At 46.7% G+C, this 21,168-nt stretch overlaps 1 protein-coding gene across 1 annotated transcript in view; it reads right to left on the reverse strand.

The window, feature by feature from the left end:
• The window catches only part of LOC147728786 (uncharacterized), a 408,842-nt gene extending 388,450 nt beyond the window's left edge, over positions 1–20,392 (reverse strand). The window contains exon 1 of the mRNA XM_086962560.1: positions 20,281–20,392. Within this exon, the coding sequence (XP_086818686.1) occupies positions 20,281–20,323 (43 nt within the window). The 5' untranslated portion in view covers positions 20,324–20,392. The remainder of the gene's footprint in view (positions 1–20,280) is intronic.
• Positions 20,393–21,168: the final 776 nt, after the last annotated feature.

The raw sequence follows: 21,168 nt of genomic DNA on the forward strand, positions 1-21,168 counted from the left end.
GGGAAGCCTTTAAAGCTTATATGAGAGGCTACATAACTAATAGGGCCTCTTACCGAGGGAAAATCTACAGAGCCAAGAGCAATAGTATTGAAAGGGACATTGCATTATTGGATCAACATATTGGTACCGGAATCGGAACCAATACGGAGCAAGAACAACGTAAGGGGTTAAAAGAAAAGCTAGAAAACATCCTGCAAGAAAGAGTCGCCCTAAAATGGGAAGTAAGTAAAATCTCCAATTTTGAATATGGTGAGTCTGCAGGTAAAGTCCTGGCGTGGAAAATTAAATCGGACCAGGCAAAAAAACACATAAAACATATCAAAGTAGATGGAGAGGCAAGTGAAAGAACATCTGTTAAAGATATTGGGGATGCATTTTTGGAGTTTTTTCAAAAAATATACAAGGAAGAAATTTTGGAGGACCCCATTTCAAATCTTAGATGGTTGGAGAAAATTACTCTTCCCACTCTCAGTTCTGAACAAAGCGAGCGTCTTGATAGGCCTATCTCAGAAGAAGAAGTGAAGGAAAGCATTAAAAAGGTGAAGAGGGGCAAGGCAACAGGCCCGGATGGCTTTCCTGGCGAACTATTACGGGTCATAGCCCCGGAAATAATTTCGGTGCTGACAAGACTTTTCAACAAAATCCTAATAAACGGTGTGGCTCCTCTGAAGTCTTGGGGAGAGGCGATTATTGTCTTGATTCCTAAACCCGGGAAAGACCCAGCCAAATGCGGCTCATATAGGCCGATTTCACTTTTAAACAGCGATTATAAGATCTTTGCGGCGGTGCTGGCAAACAGACTGGGACGTGAGGTTGGGTCAATTATTCATACTGACCAAAAAGGCTTTATAAAGGGTAGACAACTTTCGGACCTAACATACGATCTGATCGGGGCAGTGGACATTGCCTCCACTTTTTCCCTTCCTTTTGGCGATTATGACCCTTGACGCAACTAAAGCGTTTGATCGGGTAAATTGGACATACTTAGCAGAAACCATGAAGAAATTTGCATTTGGTCCAATTTTTCGAAGATCAATTGGTGTCTTATATCAAAACCCCAGTGCAAGTATCATGGTGAATGGTGTGTGTACTGAGCCTTTTCAGATCACTAGGGGGACAAGACAGGGCTGCCCCCTGTCCCCTTTATTATTTAATATATACATTGAGCCACTTGCACAATCCTTTAGAGATGACTTAAGAATTCCCTCATTTAAATTCGGTGGATGGGAAAGGAAAGTTGGGCTATATGCAGATGATATCGTAATATACACCAGTGACCCTGCAAATGCTTTTCCCGTAGTGGTCGAAAAAGCCAAAGAATTTGTAGGTATCTCAGGCTACGATATTAACGCCGAAAAGACCGAGTTGATGACATGGAATATTGCCAATCCGGGTGTGGGGGTGACGCCCTCAACACACGCAATACGTTATCTTGGAGTTAAAATCACTCAAGACATAGACGATTTAGCAAAATCAAACCTAGACTTGGTTGCCAAAGAGTGTAGGGCCCTTTTAAGATCCTGGGTAGGTCTTAGACTATCAATATATGGGAGGGTTAATATTGTAAAGATGTCCATACTCCCGAAATTGACCTTTATTTTTAATGCAATTCCCATTGCATTTGATTCTAAACAACTTCTTAAGTGTCAACAAGAAATAAATTCTTTCATTTGGGGGTACAAAGCGAAAAGGTTGGCTTGGAAAAAATTGAGGAGGAGGAGGGAAAAAGGTGGTCTGGCCCCCCCAGATATTCAGTACTATTCGTGGGCGTTCCAGCTTTCCCATTCAAGAATGCTTCTGAAGACACCAGATGTCACCTCAAATGGGAAACTATTTAAGGCAATGTTGGTAGGGGCAAACCTCCCATTGGATGGGTTTCTTTTCAAGTTCGGAGAACAAAAGTATTTCAAGAAGGTGAGGTTAAAGATTTTATTAACGCAATTAAAGACGTGGGTACAAATTAAGCGTAGAGTGGGGTTGGCGTATTACTCTAATTATGCACCAATTTGGGACTCTCCCGGGCTTCCACCATGCTTACAAGACTCTCTGGCCACCCCTCTAATATCAGCTGGGCTTGCCAGATGGGGGGATTTACTTGATGGTGGTATCCTGATAGCGTGGGAAGCCCTTAGGGAAAGAGTAGAGGTGACACTGTCTAGATTTAAATACATACAAATTAGCAGTTGGGCCAGAGAACTGATCAGGAAAGTCCCTAATATCGGGAGAACTAGTCCTCTAGAACAACAGCTAGTTGGAAAACAGATAGGAGGTAAAGAGGTGGCTTGTTGGTATTGGTCTATACATGAGGAGATAGACGGGGAGTTTCACCTGCCAAAACAGTTATGGGGGAGAGAAATTGAGGCAATAGAGGAGGACAGTTGGATAGAATCTTTCACTCTTTTATATAAATTGGTAAAACCCGCTTGGTTCAGACGAAACCATCTGTTCACTTTACATCGGGCTAATCTTACTCCTCTACGTCTGTCTAAATTTCAAGAGGGGAAATGTTGTAACAAATGCAAACTCCCCTCAGCATCTGACATTCATATGTTTTGGGAATGCCCCCGTCTAGCCACTTTCTGGACAGAGATTAAAGCTACCCTGGACTCTATTATTCAAACCGATATCTCATTATCTTTATCACTAGTCATCCTTGGTGTACACCAGAACATAACTGGGGCAGCACGATCCCTTCTGTTTTACGCCATTCTGTTGGCAAGACGGCAGATATGTATGCAATGGGTAGAAACCACCCCTCCCACTCACTCAGGATGGTTAAACTCATTATATGAAACCTCAAGGGTAGATTTGAGAATATCATGTAGAGCTCAGAATCTCTCATTTTGGAAGCTTTTGACGGAATGGAAGTAAGGCTATATTGTTTTTTTTTTTTCCCCCAATATCCGATGATTAAGCCCATCCACTCAAGTTCAGTATTGTGGTCTGCCCAGATTCCGACATTTATATACTGAATACTTTGGCACGAAGTTGTTTTGAGACATCGTCATAAGATGCACGGTTGTACCTATCAACTCATAAAACTCTTTGCCAAGTAGGGAAGCGACTCAATCTCCAGGGTCTTGCTTCTAGAGGCAGTGAGATGATTGGTTGGTTTCTCCCGCATCTAAGGGACGTGTGTCGGGCAGATGAGGATACAAAAAAAAAAAAGTAATTAGTATTTGGTAGGTGTTTATAAAGATGATGCAATTCATTGATCACATACTCTACCTTTTGCTTCACACATCATTGAGACACTATTTGCACTTTATTTTTTCACTTACTTATTTATTCTGGTGTCATAATATAGGATGCAAAGCTGCAAAACTGGGCATATACATAATGTATTTTTCTGGTTGAATCTTTGCGTGATGGCCACTGGATGAGATGTTGGTTGACTGTTTTAGCATTTAATATTCAACTAGATATTGTGTAACAGTATTGATTTTAATTAATTCATTCTTTTATATATAAAGAATTGGATTTTAGGCCGGTTTTTAGGACATGCCGTGTATTTTTGTATTTTTTATATATTTTACATATATTATATATTTATAGCTAAATTATTTATGTTGCTATTTTTGCACTAATCTATGTTACTTTATGTAACTGAATTTAGTTTGGGCATGTGCCAATCAACAAAAGTTGAAGTTTGATTCATGACAGTTTGTCCTTCATGTGAAATATTACCGTTATGGGGATTTATCCCAATACTTTTTGCCCGTTGCACAGTGAAAATTTTCAGTATTTTTACTATTTTTATTGTGCATCCTAATGACACCCAATGAAAATGTCGCATTCACTAGCACTTGCACTTTAAAATTCTGCCGCCGCCCTCTAAGGCGTCATGTGACCAAGGCCTCTTGTAGGCCGAAACGTTATGCTGTCTGTTGCGGAATAAAAATCACTCACAGAAATCTGGGTCTCCTGTTTCTTGGCGGTACTGCGGCTGGAGTTGAGTCCGTTTGCTGTTCGTGGAAACCTGTGTTCATATATATATATATATATATATATATATATATATATATATATATATATATATATATATATATATAAACACGTTAGACTCCTCTCGGCTCTCACAGCGTCTCACAGCATCCCACAGCAGCAGACAAGCGAAAGCATACGCCGGCAATTTGGTGGTCGCCAGTAGGTAGGTATAGCTTGGACCTTGTTTCTATTCAAAAAGTGTTTTTTCTTTTCTCAATAACTTTGGCGCCGGTTGACGAATCTTCGCAAAATTTTCAAAACTTATGACCCACTCCGGCCAGGTCCTACCTTAAAAGTTTCGGGATGATTCGGCGAACGGGGGCCGAGAAAAAAGGGGGGTCCCATAGGAAACTTTCGACACGGCTACAGCTCGAACTGCTGAATGGAATTACACAAAATTTTGCAAAAAGGTAGCCCTTATTTCAGAAAAAACTGTTTGTTAAATGGTGTAAATCCGTTCCGTAGTTCCTGAGAAATCTAAAAAAAAGGTTGAAAAATGCATTCCCCATACGAAACTTTAGACACGTCTACTGCTGGAACTGCTGAACGGAATCACACCAAATTTGGCAAAAAGGTAGTGCTTGCTTCAGAAAGCAACATTTTTTTTAATGGTGTAAATCCGTTCAGAAGTTGCTGAGAAAAGCAACAATAAAAGTTTTGATATTTAGAGGCACGGAGGATTCGCGCACCCTCCCGACCACAAGCTGTATTCTAATTGGCTGTCAACACTCCAAACCAGAAAGTGTTGGCAGCCATCTTGTGCCTCGGTAAACGAGGCACAAGAAAAAGAGAAAAACAACGCAAAAAACAAGAAAAGTGGGCAGGGTAGAAACACCCTGACCCCTAGGCCTGCTCAGGGGGTCCCACAAGGACCCCAAGAGTCCCAAAAAGCAATTAAAAAAAAAGAAAATCTGCCGAATTCGCGCTGGATGCGCGAATCCTGCAGAAAATGTTAAAAAACGAAGCGCGGGCTCCCGAGCTTTGTTTAATTAAGCTTCCCGGTGGGCCAAGTCCCGGGGCCCTTCAGAAATAAAAATGCAGGGGCCACCCCAGGGCTTGCTTTTTAAAGGGGGGCACACTGCCCCCCACCCGCAGCTCTGGGGACCGCCACCCCCTGGGGCTTCTTTATTTTTTTTTAACATACCGGCGTGGGTTGCTAGAGCCCCCCCCACACACCCCGGGGCCCGCCACCTCCCTGGGGCACTATAATGCAAATATGCCCCCAGTCCCGGGGACATTGGTTGGGAAGGGGGCCACGCTCAGCATGGGATGGCCCTGTATACCGCCAGCCCCCAGGGCTGGCTCCTGCAGTGTCCCGAGGAGCCCACCCCCGGGACACTGCTGTTTGCTAAGGCAGGGCGGGATCCTCGCTGCTCCCGCCCTGCCATAGCAAACTGTGGTTTGGATTTTGGAAGAGAGAACAGGAAACCTGCTCTCGCTTTCAAAATCCAAACCAGATTGCTTTTCCATATGGGGAGCTGCATGTTAGCAGCTCCCCATGTGGAAAAGCAATGCCGGCTCGCGCAGGAGGCGCGGAGCGGGCAGGGACCATGGGGGCATTAGGGCTCCCCCCAAGGTCCCCAACGAAGTGGCCAGGCTCCGGGGGATGGGGTCCCCGGAGCCAGATGTGGCCTTGGAGGGGGGCCACGCGGCCCCCTCCCTCATAATTTAATAATAATATACATATATATATTTTTTAAAAGCAAAGGCCGGCCCCGGGGCATAAGGGTCCCCGGGGCCATAAATTGCCTGAGGAGGGAGGCGACGCAGTCCCCCTTCAAATAAATAATATTTTTTTAAAACATTGGCCATGCCTCGGGAGAAGGGCTACGCGGCCTCCTTCCATTAAAAAAAAAAGGAGTCAGGCCCTGTGGGATGGGTCCCCAGGGCCCATAAAATAGGTAAGGAAGGGGAGCCCCCTTCTTAAAAAAAAAACCAACAAAAAAGACGATTGTGCTGGAGTCCCCGCCCCCTCCCAGCAACACTCCGCAAACGCTCCCTATGGCACGTTTTAAGTTGGGGAATTTATTCCCGTTCATTCATGAGGGCCCTGGGGGTCAACTAGCCCAGCAGGTACCTCCAGTAAGTGCCACAGACCTGCGTTGCAGAGAGGTGGTCCAGGCAAAGCCCCTTTTTACACCTCTATGCAACACAGCTCTGTGGCGCTTACTGTAGGTACCTGGTGGGCTAGTTGGACCCCAGGGACCCTCAGGATTCAATGGGAATTAATGCCCCAACTGAAAACATGCCACGGGGCGTGTTTACACAGTGATGAAGAAGGGGGCAGGGCCTGAGTTGAAGCCCAGGCCAAGCCCCTTTTTACATCTCTCTGCAACGTAGACCTGTGGCACTTACTGAAGGTACCTGGTGGGCTAGTTGGCCCCCAGGGGCCCTCAGGATTGAATGGGAATTAATTCCCCAACTTAAAACGCGCCACGGGGTGTGTTTGCGCACATGTCACCTCAGGCCCTGTGGCACTTACTGGAGGTACCTGGATGGCTAGTTGGATCCCAGGGACCCTCAGGATTCAAGGGGACTTGATCCCCAAACTTACAATATGCCAGGGGGCGTGTTTGCAGAATGGTGGAGAAAGGGGGCATGGCCTTTGTCTACCTCTCACCAATACCACTGCCTGGGGCTTACTGGAGGTAAAAGGTAGGCTAGTTGGCCCCTAAAGGACCCCCAGCTGTGAAGGGGACTTCAATCCCCATCCAAGAGCGTGCCAATGAGTGCTTTGTAGAGTGGTGGGCAAAGTGGGCATGGCACGAGTACTTAACAATGCTGCTGTGTAGGACTGACTGAAGGTAATAGTTTGGGAATTGTCCCCCAAGGATGTCCTTGGGGGCCAAGTACCCCTCTTGTTACCGACAGTAAGTCCCACACAGTGGGTTTGCTAAGACGTCTTCGGAGGCCATGGCCTCCTTTCTCTACCACTCAGCAAACGTGCCTCGGGGCAGACTACAGGATGGGGGATGAAGTTCAATTTAGTCCTGAGGGAGTTTGGGGGCGAACAATCCCTCCTGGTAACTCCAGTAAGTCCTACGCAGCGGAATTCTTGAGCGTTGCTTGGACGCCCAGCATCCTTTCTCCACCACTCTGCAAATGCGACTATTAAAGTAGCATATTTCTGCTCCTCTGACTTAGAGGTAATTTTAATCCCCCTGCCCTATTATGTTCTACGGGCTTACAGAGGAGGTCATGCTAATCACAGGGGTGCCCCAACGCATCGTGTTCCCTAGTGTATAAAGGTGTCCTCACTGTATTCTAAGTGTCTTTTAGCATAGCACTGGCTCTAGGCCTGGTTAGTCAGAGTCAGTTACCACCAGCACCGTCAGAAAAAGTTGTGGGCACAGGATGATTTTGCAATACGGCCTCTTTCTGTTCCTCTGTTGGTTCTTTCTGCACATGTCTTGCTTCTTCCTGCACTTTTCTTCATCTTTATGGACTTATGTTGCTTCTTTCTGTGTTTCTTTTGCTTCTTTATGTGTGTTTTTTCTTCTTGCTTCACATGTCCTACCTCTGTAGGCATAGTTATAAACTAGCATTTAAAAAACCTTTGAAATTCACTTTAAAAAAACATGGGTTTCAGGTACGTTATAGTTAGAAATTAGCATTTAAAAAACCTTGGAAATTCACTGAAAAAACATAGGTTTCAGGGGCGTTATAGTTAGTTGGACATTTTACTCGTACAAAACCATAAAAATTCCCCCGTTATAGTTAGTTCAGCTAACTAGAACTCGTGCCCCCGCAATGCACTGCTGATGACGTCACACATGACCGTTGCGAGATTCCTCTCCTGATGCGGTGAGGTGAGACAACTACATCGGCGACACCCTCCTTCTTCGGAGTTGCGACGGCAGCAGCAGCGACGCGCTTCCTCTTCGTTGCGGCACGCTTCTCTCCGATGCGGTGCAACAGTTCCAGCGGCGACACCCTCCTTCGGAGTTGCGACGGCAGACACAGCGACACGCTTCTTCTCGTTGAGTCACGCTTCCAGCTCCTTGCAACAAGCAGTTCCTCAGAAGGCCCAAAACAGCAGCAGGCACTTCCACAAGAACTCTAGGGAGCTGGGGGTGAAGTCTGTTGTCCCTGAGACTTCAGCAGGAGGCAAGCTCTTTTCCAAGCACTTGGAGATCCTTCACAAGTTGAAAGCACAGTACACAAAGTTCCTTTCTCCTTCCTGGCAGTAAGGCAATCACTGCAGGCCAATCCCCCAAGCAGCACTTCAGCGTTGGAATAGTCTCTCCTCAGTTTTCTTCAGGTTCCTCTCCTCAGTAAAGGTTTCTTCTTGTAGTCTTCTTGTAGTCCAAAGTGATCTAATTTTATGGGATCAGGGTCCCAATATTTATACCCCAAAATCCTTTGTTCTCTGAGGGAAGAGGTGCCTTTTCCCAGTCCAAACCAGTTCTGAAGCACTCTCCTTTCACAGTGCAGACCAGAAACATCAGACGCCCCACAGGAAGTGGAGCCAGCATTGTGGAAGGCAAGTACAGTCCTGGAGCACTTTGTTTACAGGACTCCTTCTCTTCTTTCAGTGTGCAGGGCAGAGACATTAGTCGCTCCCCAGTGGGTGGAGCCAGCATTGTGGAAGGCAGGCACAGCCCTATTCAAGGTTCAGGTGCAACTCCTCCCTCCCATCTAGATGCAGATCTCTCTATTCACCACTGGGTGACTCAGCCTGTCTCCTGGAATTCCCCAGCCCTGTCACTCTCAAAACCAGACATAGGAATACACAACCTAGCAGAGGTAGGTTTGAATGGTTAGACAAGCAAAGACCTACATTCTAAAAGTGGTATTTGCAAAAAGATGTATTTTATTATTCTGAGTTCAGGCATACTAAACTCGAATTTCTACCATGTTCTCTGAGACAGTTAGGATTATAAAATGTAATACTCTAACAGCCCATTTTGGCCTATGGAGAACAGGTAGCCTTGCAACAGTGAAAAACGAAAATGGCTGTAAGTCACTATTAGGACATGCCACACACATCAGGGCTTATCCTACCTTATACTTACAATGCACCCTGCCCTTGGGCCTACCATAGGGGTGACTGATATGAAGAAAAGGGAAGGTTTAGGGACTGGCAAGTGGGTACACTTGCCCAGTCAGCATGACAGTACCAGACTGCACATAGGCTCTGCAATGGCAGACCTTAGACACATTTTACAAGGCTGCTTCTGTGGGTGACAACTAGTGCTGCAGGCCCACCAGCAGCATTTGTATTACACGCCACACCCTGGCACACTCAGTGCACTAGACTAGGGTCTGACAAGTAAACCAAAATAGCCAAACATAGAATCACTAATCCAAACATCAATTTACAACAGGGAGCACTTGCACTGTGGCACTGGACAGCAGTGGCACAGTGCCCAAAGCATCTAACACCAGCAAAAACACATGAGGCAACAGCAAAAATGGAAGTGAGACCCACGCCAATAGTGCCAGGTCTAACAATGAGTTTATAAACTTTGGATTACACTTTGGATTAAAAGGAATCAATGCAGAGAACGCATGTTAAAACTTTCGAATAGGGTGGTATATCCACTTAATGCAGTGCAGCTGGGTGTGGAATGCAGTTGCGCTCCCCGTTACATGGAATATATTGTTGTGCCGCCAGGGCAAGGCACTGACCCAGTGAGCACACAGCTCTGATGATCAATTTAAACACTGGAAGTGAAAAAAAGTAAAAAGGAACAGTGTGCATATCACCACTTTGAACATTTAGAAAGTTGGCATTTTCTTGCTTTAGCCATTTGGTGCCTGCTGCCTGTCTCTGATCAGTCTGGCGTGGTTGACAGCTTGGCTTTGTGTGTTCCCCCTAGATACCTATACACAAATGGAGCTTAAGTTTGACTTGACTTACCGAGACCTGGACAAACGCCACCTCAGGACCAGATATTGCGATCGCCATCCCTGAAGGATACAAAATCACCTGGAAGGACTGCCAAAATCGCCTGGTGGAGGCATCGCCATTGCCCACAAGGCCAACCTCCGTCTGAGTACATACAATGATGGGCCCACAGACCTAATGGAACACCTCCGCTTTAAGATATTGGCTAACCCATACACCAACCTCCAAGGCACCCTGATCTACAGACCTCCCGGACCCCACGCACCTTACTCCGACTCTATCACCGACATCTTCACCCCGCATTCCATCACCTCCACTGACTACACCTTGTAGGGAGACCTCAACTTTCACCTCAACAAACGCCAAGACCCCAACTCCACCTCCTTCCTGGACACCTCCACATGATCGGATTCAAACAGATTATGAATGAATGAATGAATGAATTGGCATTTGTAAAGCACATGGCTACCAGAAGGTCTCCCAGCACTTAGGAACAGAACATACACAAATAAACATTAAGTATCCGGGAACAGGAACGTTTTAAGCTGTCTACGGAGGACAGATAGTCGTCATCAAGACAAATGTGGTTTGGAAGAGTATTCCAGCTTTTGGAAGCGATGTAGGATAATCGTTTTTTGCCACTCCTACACTTATATATCCTAGGGACTACTGCCATGTCCTTATTCCCAGAGCGCAGGGCTCTCCTGGGACGGTAGGGAGAGATGATGGAGTGCAAAATTATTGGGCTCTTAGAAGATAGAATCTTGTGAACAATGCATAGGGCCTTGAACTGAATTCTCTCAGCGACTGGGAGCCAATGGAGAGAAGCTACTGATGATCGTGCAGATTCCCTATAGGGGGTCTGTAAAATGAGGCGAGCTGCACAGTTTTGCACAGTCTGTAGTCTCTTTATTGTTGAGCGCGTGGAACCCAGATAGAGAGCGTTTGCGTAATCTAAACATGAGAGAATCAAGGCTTGAACCAGCAGTTTCCTGGCATTGAAAGGCAGCATCTTCAATATTCCATAACAGGTTCCTACTACCTTCCAAGATTGCTCCTTCATGTCTAGATTGTGGTCCAGCCAGACTCCAAGGCTTTTGATTTGTTCCAATGTAGTCAGCAGGACACACCTTCAACCCCATCTTCACAGCAGGAAACTCCATCACCTTCAGCCACACCTCCGAACTCCCATGGACGGACCACTGCTGCATCCACTTCACCTTTAAAACAAACATCTCCCGCAGACGCACACCCCAGCTCCAACGTAGGAATTGGAACAAGATCTCCGACAACCAGCTAGACTTCTCCCTCAGCAGCTCCGCTTCCGCCACCACAGATGACGACTCTACCACCTACACCCTTACCCTACACAAATGGATCACAGACTGCGCCAACATCATCTCCCCCTTCAAGAAATCCTCACGCCAAGAAAGCCAGCTGGTTCTCCACTGAACTCCGGAAATCTGATGGGCCATCCTGGAAGGATGGAAGAGAAAAGCTGGACCCAGCTTAACTTACACCTGAATAGGCTGTGTCCTGTCCCCACACAAAGAACTGCATACCACCCTGTAGTGAGTCTGGAGCCTGGACAGGAAGGTATGACCTAAGTGCACTTCAAATATCAGTCTTCGAAGTCTCACCTACTTCAAAGGGCTAACTGGGTATCAGTACTGGACCTCTGACACCATCACTCCAGTACACTTCTGGACCTGTGAAGACTCTTCCAGGAAGAAGAACTGTTGTGCTGCTGAAAGGGCTGTCACTCTGCTGGACTCCTACTTTGCTGATCTCTTGCCTTGCTGTGCTGCCCTGCTGCCTGCTGGATCCCGCCCTGGGTGAGAAGGACTGAACCTGCATCACTTGAACACAGAGTGACTCCAAGGGCTAGTTGGCTGGCCTACTGATCTGAAGTCTCAGTGACATAAGACTTCCAACCACCCTGCTTCTGCAACTGGACTCTGCCATCTGTGAGTCTACCCTACCAAGTAGTGTCCCCCAGTCCTGGACCCTTGGAAGTGGGCCTGAGGTGTTTGTTCCAGCAGATCAGAAGCAACCGCTGTTGAACTGACACATTGCAGCTTCTGCGCAGCTCAGAACCGACGCATTGCCTCTGCTGCATGGATCGGAACCAAAGCATCACCTCTACTGCGAGGATCAGCACCAACGCATCGCCTACGGAATCACCATTTGTCTCAGCGCAAGGTCCTCGTATCTTGTCGATGGTTGTCTTGACGCCAAATTTCCATTTCACAGCTTACTGCTCATCGATGCAAACGCATTGCTGCTGCTGCACGGATCAGGGCCAAAGTACTGCCGCCACTACGTGGATCAACACCAACGCATAGCTTCGGCTGCACCCCGCATCTTCGACATCAACGCCGCCAGGATTAAGGAACTTTTGTTCAGAGGACCTCAGTGAGTCCCTGTGTCCAGCCTGTGCTGATTCACCGTCTGCCTGAACTTTTGACTTTGTCCCCGTCCGATGCGACCAGATATCCCACATAAACGCTCATTGTTTCTAAGAGCTATTTTACTGTTTATTCTTTAAAAATTCATATATCAAGTCTCACCTATTGGATCTTTGTCATTTTGTTCTTGTTTTATTTATTAGATTAAGAGCTAATTTTCTAACCTGGTGTCGAATCGTTGTGTGTGGTGTTTTCACTGTTTTACAGTTTGAAGAGTTATGCAAATACTTTACACATTGCCTCAAAAGGCAAGCCTGACTGCTCTGTGCCAAGCTACCAGGGGGTGAGCGCAGTTTAATTTAGGGGTTGCCTGACTGTCAAGGCTCACCTAGTATTTCCACGGGAACGAGAGACAGGGAGCCGATGCACAGGTCCCAACTTCCCGCTACTACTGATCTGCCCAACCGTGTCAAAGCTATGAACCAGTAAGCAGGGGTAAGAGGGGAAACAAGGGAAGAAGACAACTGCAGTAGAACCCTCGTCTTGACCTTGACTGCGACCTCACAGAAAAGGAATCCTCGGTACGCCCCAGGCAGCAGCAATCTGTCACTGAAGATGTCAGAAACAGCATTAACCTCCTGTGGAATGATAATTCCCAAACCAATATCAACCTATACTACTGTGCAGGACATTGACTATCGCAAAACTAATACCTGTTGTTTTCCCCTCTTCCGCTGGTGTCCACTAATTGCATAAATACGGGATACATAAGCTGTGCCACTTGAACAGAGCAAGAGGGAAATTACTACAATGCCAGGGATCGGAATATATAAAGATAACAAGGTAGTGGTATCTTACCAGTGGTGTGGTGTAGCAACAATGAAAGATTAGCCCCAAAATAGCAATGACCAGCTGTCAATAGGTAGACTGGGTCACAATGATTCAAAAAGAAAAAAATAATGCGGGCTCAACTAATAATCCATCATCTCTGGATGACTGCAAACTGCTAAATATACAGTAGCCATATTGGAGGGTAGAACTCATTCACAACATGAGCCTTGTGCTTCTCAGGGAGCTTCTGAACACATGAGCTCCTAAGTAGGTAAAGCGTGAATCAGATATAGACCAGCAAACAGAAATGCAGATGCTCAAGTGTAGATTCCCCTATTGTGGGACAATGCTTTGCGTGGAAAAAACACTCACACTGGTGTCAGCCATACATCCCAGCACTACGCGCGTTACTGCATTGTGCTCGGTGCTCCCCGCTATGCCAAACCCGATATGCAGAGTAGTGGAGAAATCAGGAACTGTGGTGACACCCAGGGAGGGAACACCACGTATCTGTGAGGAGAGACGGCAATTCTCTGGGGTAAAGCAAAGTCAAGTGCTCGTGGCAGCGGCCGTAGCAACCCCGGAAGTGACCTGGAGGAACTTCGGAGGGAAATAGGATACAGAAAACAACTAGAACGCGAAGCGCTCCTCCCATCCGGAAGCAGGGTTTTAACACCCGGCTAGCTCCGCCTCTTGTGCTGACGGCACCCAGGCAAAGCGATCGTGACACTGACTAGGATGTGGTTGCTATTTGACTAGCCATTAATTGCAGTATTATCCTTCTACCTGTGTTTGGTACTCTTTTGTAACATGCACACATCACTTTTCTCTTGTAACACACTGTTTGCTACCTCTTACATTTTGATTTGCTTTAGATACTTGCACAAGTGCCACCATTACTTACGTAACGTTTGTTCTTGTGTTTGAGTGTCTGCCATTTACTGCAGTATTATACCTCTACTTCGACTTTGTACACTTTTGTAACTTGCACATCACTGTTTCCTCCTGTAATGTACCGTTTGCTACCTCTTGTATTTTGTTTGTTCACAATTGTCACTTTTGCCTCATGTAACTTAACTTTTGCTTTTATAATTTGTTCACTTGTAATTTTCTCCTCATGTATCATTGCTGTTCCTATTGTGAAGCACTCTGACACCTTCAGGTAAAGTCTGCGCTGTATAAAAACGCATAAAATAAATAAAAATACACCAGTCATCTTAGAACCCAATTTCTAACACAACTGTAACCACGCCCAATAAAATATCCAGCCAACAATAAGAATACAACGCAGTAGCCTGCTAATACCACAATGACATGCCACTATTTCCCCAAATACACAGTGGTAAACTGCTAGACCCTCATCCTGATTCCCAGTTCGTTGAGAGAACAGAAGCACATTAATTCATATCCAACTCCTCTAATGTTCTCATAGTCAGCATCCTCAGTACACAACTCAACTCATTTGAATCATCTCCAGTGCACCCCAATAAACTCCGAATACCTCAATACACATTCCAACTGATCATCTGTAAAATAGACACCTATATCACTGTTAGCACCAAGATATACAACTCAACATCTGTACCCATTGCAGGGGACAATTAACTGCTAGGACCCCAATTAAACAGCAGTAACACAACACACACCACAAGTGAAAGCTAGTGTTGTTGGTCCAACATAGTATCCGAGTACAAAAATAATTTAGTTTTAGTGCCACTATACAGAATTCACAATTCATATGTGCATTACGCAGTCCAATTCACAGTCAGTACGCAAATGTACAAACAATGCAATTTTGTTTTCCTCTATTTACGCACTTTTTCTCAAATCTTTGTGTCAAATCTTTAAAACATAAAAAAATATATATTTTTAAAATTGACCCGGGATCATTATTCCATGCCAGTTTGTCAGTGACCTAAGTAAAGTATTCCAAGTGCTTTAAATGTCTATCAACTTTCCAGCATTCATAGTGCAAGTGCAGTGAGAGTTGTTCACTGAGCATAGCCAAGATGGCAGCCGAAGAACATCAGCCACAGTCAGTCATTCATTTTTTACCATGTCTGCTTGGCTTCTTGCCTCTTTGACCCATCTGCTTTTCATTCCTTCTTACCATATCACTCCATTTCCTTCAATTTTTTCTCTCTTCTCAAATCTAGAGCCCTATAGGGTTCCCGAATAGGCATTATATGCACTTTCCATTTTGTGAGGGGGTAGGGGGAAGGGGGGATGGTTGCTTTATAGGAGTGATGATAGTTACTTAGGGGGCCTGTAATGCTTTATTGAGCACTCTCGGAAATGATAAAGGGAACTGAGATGTTTGAGAGAAGAGAACACCAATTGGCTGTAGACTAAGGACCCTTTAGCATAATTTGGCACACAGTGTTTGGCCATTCATTATCTGTCCGCATCGCCTGCTTTTAGCTTGGTGTAACGCTATCAGTGGCCAGATCTCTGCTTGCTTCGGCTGTGACCCGCTTTGGCTCCATTTTTGCATCCATTTTGTTTGTTGTGTCCTCTCCCGTAGCTCCACCCCGCTACCGCCTCCCAGCTGACCCCCCCTCCCACGGATAGAACCCTCGACCCGTCCTAACTTGCGCTGTGACCATCTAGGCTTGCCCCGAGCCGGTCGCTCCTCCTCGCTCCCTGACTCCTCGCAGCGCCTGGTATCGTAGCTCTGCTCTGCTCTGTGCTATTGTGCTAATTAGCGCTGCATTATCGAGGCAGCTGACGCCTGTTATTTATATTAGCGCTGCTTCGTTAGAATTAATAGAAAGTACACTCTGCATACAGCTTGTTATTGATATTAGCGCTGCATCATCAGAATCATTCGAAAGCATAATTTGGCATACAGTGTTTGGCCATTCATTATCTGTCCGCATCGCCTGCTTTTAGCTTGGTGTAACGCTATCAGTGGCCAGATCTCTGCTTGCTTCGGCTGTGACCCGCTTTGGCTCCATTTTTGCATCCATTTTGTTGTTGTGTCCTCTCCCGTAGCTCCACCCCGCTACCGCCTCCCAGCTGACCACCCCTCCCACGGATAGAACCCTCGACCCGTCCTAACTTGCGCTGTGACCATCTGGGCTTGCCCCGAGCCGGTCGCTCCTCCTCGCTCCCTGACTCCTCGCTGCGCCTGGTATCGTAGCTCTGCTCTGCTCTGTGCTATTGTGCTAATTAGCGCTGCATTATCGAGGCAGCTGACGCCTGTTATTTATATTAGCGCTGCTTCGTTAGAATCAATAGAAAGTACACTCTGCATACAGCTTGTTATTGATATTAGCGCTGCATCGTCAGAATCATTCGAAAGCATAATTTGGCATACAGTGTTTGCCATTCATTATCTGTCCGCATCGCCTGCTTTTAGCTTGGTGTAACGCTATCAGTGGCCAGATCTCTGCTTGCTTCGGCTGTGACCTGCTTTGGCTCCATTTTTGCATCCATTTTGTTTGTTGTGTCCTCTCCCGTAGCTCCACCCCGCTACCGCCTCCCAGCTGACCCCCCCTCGCCCCTCCCCTCCCACTAGCCACATATGACTGATGCACTTGCGTGCAGCGTTCACGTGCAGCGGACGCGCCCCATGCGCGCCGAAGGTGCGCCAAAGGTAAGCCCGTCTACGCCCATCCGTGCCGAGCCCGCGCCCAGCGCCAGACCCCCTGGCCCCCGCAATCCGCACTCCTCCCGCATTACGTACGACGCCGCCACCCTCCTACCCCTTAACCCCGGACGACTCCCCTCCTGCGCCCAAGCCGCCCCTGGACACACTCATGGACCCTTCACATGCAACTCCTGCAAGTTTGACGGCACCAAGACCAACTCCTCATCCACTAACACCAAACAGAGACCTGACACCAACCATCTAAAATGCATCCTGCTCAACACTCGCTCGGTCCACAGACACGCCATCGACCTCTGGAATCTACTAGACACCATCTCTCCGGACGTCGCCTTCCTAACTGAAACATGGATGAATGCCTCCTCAGCCCCAGACATCACCATTGCCATCCCGGAAGGCTACAAGATCAACCGAAAAGACCGCACCCACCATACAGGAGGAGGCATCGCTATCGTCCACAAGAATTCCATCCGCATCTCAACCAGCTCAGACGTCAACCTCGCTAGCGCTGAACACCTTCACTTCCAGATCCACACCGACCCCAAGACCACTCTCAGAGGCACCCTCCTCTACAGGCCTCCAGGACCTCGGGCACAATTCAGTGAAGACATCACGGACTTTATCACCCCACACGCCCTCCCCTCCGAAGACTACATTCTATTGGGAGACCTCAATTTTCACCTGGAAAAAAGCAACGACAGCAACACCACCACCCTCCTGGACAATCTCGCCAACCTCGGACTCAAACAACTTGTTAATACCCCCACTCACTATGCAAGTCACACACTCGACCCTATCTTCACCTCCAGCAAACATATCTCCTTCAGTCACACCACAGCTCTCCATTGGACGGACCACAGCTGCGTTCACTTTATCTACAATAAGACCACAACCCACAACCATCCTCAACCTACTCTGCGAAGAAACTGGAACAAAATCACCATCGACCAGATCTCCTCATCTCTTCTTCAAAACCCCCCTGCCCACTCTTCGAACCCCAACCAAGCAGCCATTAACCTCACTCAATGGCTAACCAACAGCGCCGACAACCTAGCACCCCTGAAAAAACGTCAAATCAAACTAGGCAACAAAAACGCCCCCTGGTTCAACAATGATCTTACTTAAGAAATCCAAGAAACTTTGCCGCTCCCTTGAGAAGGCCTGGAAAAAAGACCCAAACACCAGCACCAGGGACGCCTTCAAAAACGCCACCCGCATACACCACCAACTGATCCGGACTGCCAAGAAAGCCGCATTCAAAGACCGACTAGACAACAACGCCCACAACAGCAAGGAATTATTCAACATCGTCAAAGAGTTTACCAACCCCACCGCCAACTCCAACGACATCACTCCCTCTCAAACCCTTTGCGACTCCCTAGCTTCATTCTTCCACGACAAAATCGCAGACATCCACCACAGCTTCGGCAACTAACCCAAATTCCAACCCACCCAACCCTCTGACGTACCTTCACCCCCCTTGAACATCCTTAATGAATGGAACCCAATCTCCATTGAGGACACCATCCGCCTGATGAACTCCCTCCACTCAGGATCCCCACAGACCCATGCCCTCACCACATCTTCAACAAAGCAGATTCCATCATAGCACCACACCTCCGAGACGTCATCAACTGCTCCCTCAACTCCGCCACCTTCCCGGAAAGCTGGAAACACACCGAACTCAGCGCCCTTCTGAAAAAACCCACAGCTGACCCCACCGAACTCAAAAACTACCGCCCCATCTCGCGCCTCCCATTCCCTGCCAAAGTCATCGAGAAAGCTGTCAACAACCAGCTCGCCGCCTTCCTCGAAACCAACAAATCCCTCGACTCCTCACAGTCCGGCTTCCGAGCCAAACACAGCACTGAGACCGCACTCATCGCAGCAACAGACGACATTCGAACTCTACTGGACAATGGAGACACAGTCGCCCTCATCCTCCTCGACCTCTCCGCAGCCTTCGACACAGTCTGTCATAGCACCCTGATACAACGCCTCAGAAACATCGGAATCCAGGGAAAAGCACTGGAATGGATCGCCTCGTTCCTTGCCGGAAGAACCCAGAGAGTCCGCCTCCCACCATTCAAGTCAGAGGCCACTGAAGTCATTTGCGGCGTCCCACAAGGATCCTCACTCAGTCCCACCCTCTTCAACGTATACATGAGCCCCCTCGCGGCCATCGCACGCCAACACAACCTCAACATCATCTCCTACGCGGATGACGCTCAACTTATCCTCTCACTCACCAAAGACCCTAACACCGCCAAAACCAACCTACATGAAGGAATGAAAGAAGTAGCCGAGTGGATGAATCACAGCCGTCTGAAACTGAATTCCGACAAAACAGAAGTCCTTATCTTAGGTACCTCCCCCTCTGCCTGGGACGACTCTTGGTGGCCAGAGTCCCTTGGAAAAGCACCCATCCCGACAGACCACGCACGGAACCTGGGCGTCATTCTGAACTCCTCACTCTCGATGACTAGACAAGTCAACGCCATTTCATCATCTTGCTTCAACATTCTTTGCATGCTCAAAAAAACATTTCGCTGGATCCCCACCGAAACTAGAAAAACGGTCACCCACGCACTAGTTACAAGCCGCCTGGACTACGGAAACACCCTATACGCCAGTACCACCGCAAAACTTCAGAAAAAACTCCAACGCATCCAGAGCGCATCAGCCAGACTCATACTAGACATCCCGCGTAACGACCACATTTCTGGTCACTTGAAAAACCTCCACTGGCTCCCCGTCAATAAGAGGATAACATTCCGCCTCCTAACCCACGCACACAAAGCACTTTACGAACTTGGACCCGAATGCCTCAACACACGACTTTCCTTCTACACCCCCTCCCGCCAGCTACGCTCCTCCAACCAAGACCTTGCTGCTGTACCTCGCATCAACAAAACCACCATGGGAGGAAGATCCTTCTCCTACCTGGCGGCTAAAACCGGGAACTCACTTCCCATTCACCTTCGCCTCACTCAGAACCACCTAGCATTCAGAAAGCAACTTAAAACCTGGATATTCGACCAGTAATTCCCCACCCTTCTCCAAGCGCCTTGAGACCCTCTGGGTATGTAGCGCGCTATATAAATTAATTGAATTGAATTGAATTATTCAAATGGAGTAATCTGGAACTTAATAAAGTTAAAATAATAAAAGTTTTGTTCAACCCAAAAGTGCATATGTTGCCAAAAGGGCAAATTCTAAAATTGGTTTGAACTCAGTTTTGTAACTAGGACTAAGACCTTTGTTATTTTAAATTTGCGTTATTGATTACCAGTTCTGCGGATTGTTAATAAGGTTCAGTATGAAGGATGATGGGAAAAGGAGCATGAAAAGGAAGAAAAATAAGTAGAATAGACTGGAACGGTGGAATAAACAGTGAGGACTGAGAAGATCATTCCGATGGCCGCAGGAATCCACTCGGAGACACCAAATCGAAAGGCCTGGAAATACCCGGAGGAGAGACTCACTACATTGCTGTCACGTGATCTTAACATCTCTATGAACAGGCAACACTTTCAGAACCCCCACTACAAACATAAACGCTCTGCCATCTCAAAATGCGTGTGGCTACTCACCACAAAGTGCTGTCAGCAGCAGGAGAGTGAGAGGGACAGCCATGGTGCTACTTCAGATTGCAGATAGGAAATATTTCAGAAGAGTGCCATCAGAAGTGAAGAAATGCTAAAGTTGCTTCCGTGTGGGAGTGTTTATTTCAGCCTCCCTGTTTTTTTAGCATTACGCTTTTTCTGAAATAGGCTTGCAACATCCAGAAAAGCCCAATTTCCTCTATGAGCTTCACTTATTCGAAGAAGCGAGGCTCACGGCCTAAACAGCAACTCTATTTATATTCTTGTAATCACATGGTGTTCAGAGAAGGAACCGGTTATAAAACCACTCATGAGCTTCACAGAACAAACAAAATAACTATCCACTTCCTTTGTCATGGACGTAAAAGGATGAACTAGCCTTTTTGTTTATGAAGGTTTCCCTTAATCGAGAAGATATAAAGCTGCTTTAAGACTCGTCGGTAAACGGAATAAGTTATAATGCCACGAGGCTATGAAAAATAAACCCTATAAGAGAACCAAAATCTGCGATAAACAGTCATTCTTGAATGCAAGAGACACCTATTCACCCACTTCTTGTCCGCAAGCAAGCAATTCCATACCCTCGATTGACGCTGACAACTGTACTACGTTGTTCGTGGACTTACGACTTTTTTTTAAACATTTTACATAGAGGAAACTATTTAATAAAATACATTCTGCACTTTGCATCATAGTCCTCATCTTACATGTAACTGCTAAAGACACAGCTAATGTAGAGGCAAAAGGACATTCAACATTATTCCATTCCAGCAAACTTTATTTCGGTCATTATAGACCATAAAAAGTACAAGATAAAAAATGATTTGCACGGATAAAAACACATATCATAAAAAGATACAAGTAAAACACACATGG

Source organism: Lissotriton vulgaris, chromosome 3_1 (genome assembly GCF_964263255.1).
Source record: "Lissotriton vulgaris chromosome 3_1, aLisVul1.2, whole genome shotgun sequence".
Taxonomy (NCBI): Eukaryota; Metazoa; Chordata; class Amphibia; order Caudata; family Salamandridae; genus Lissotriton; species Lissotriton vulgaris.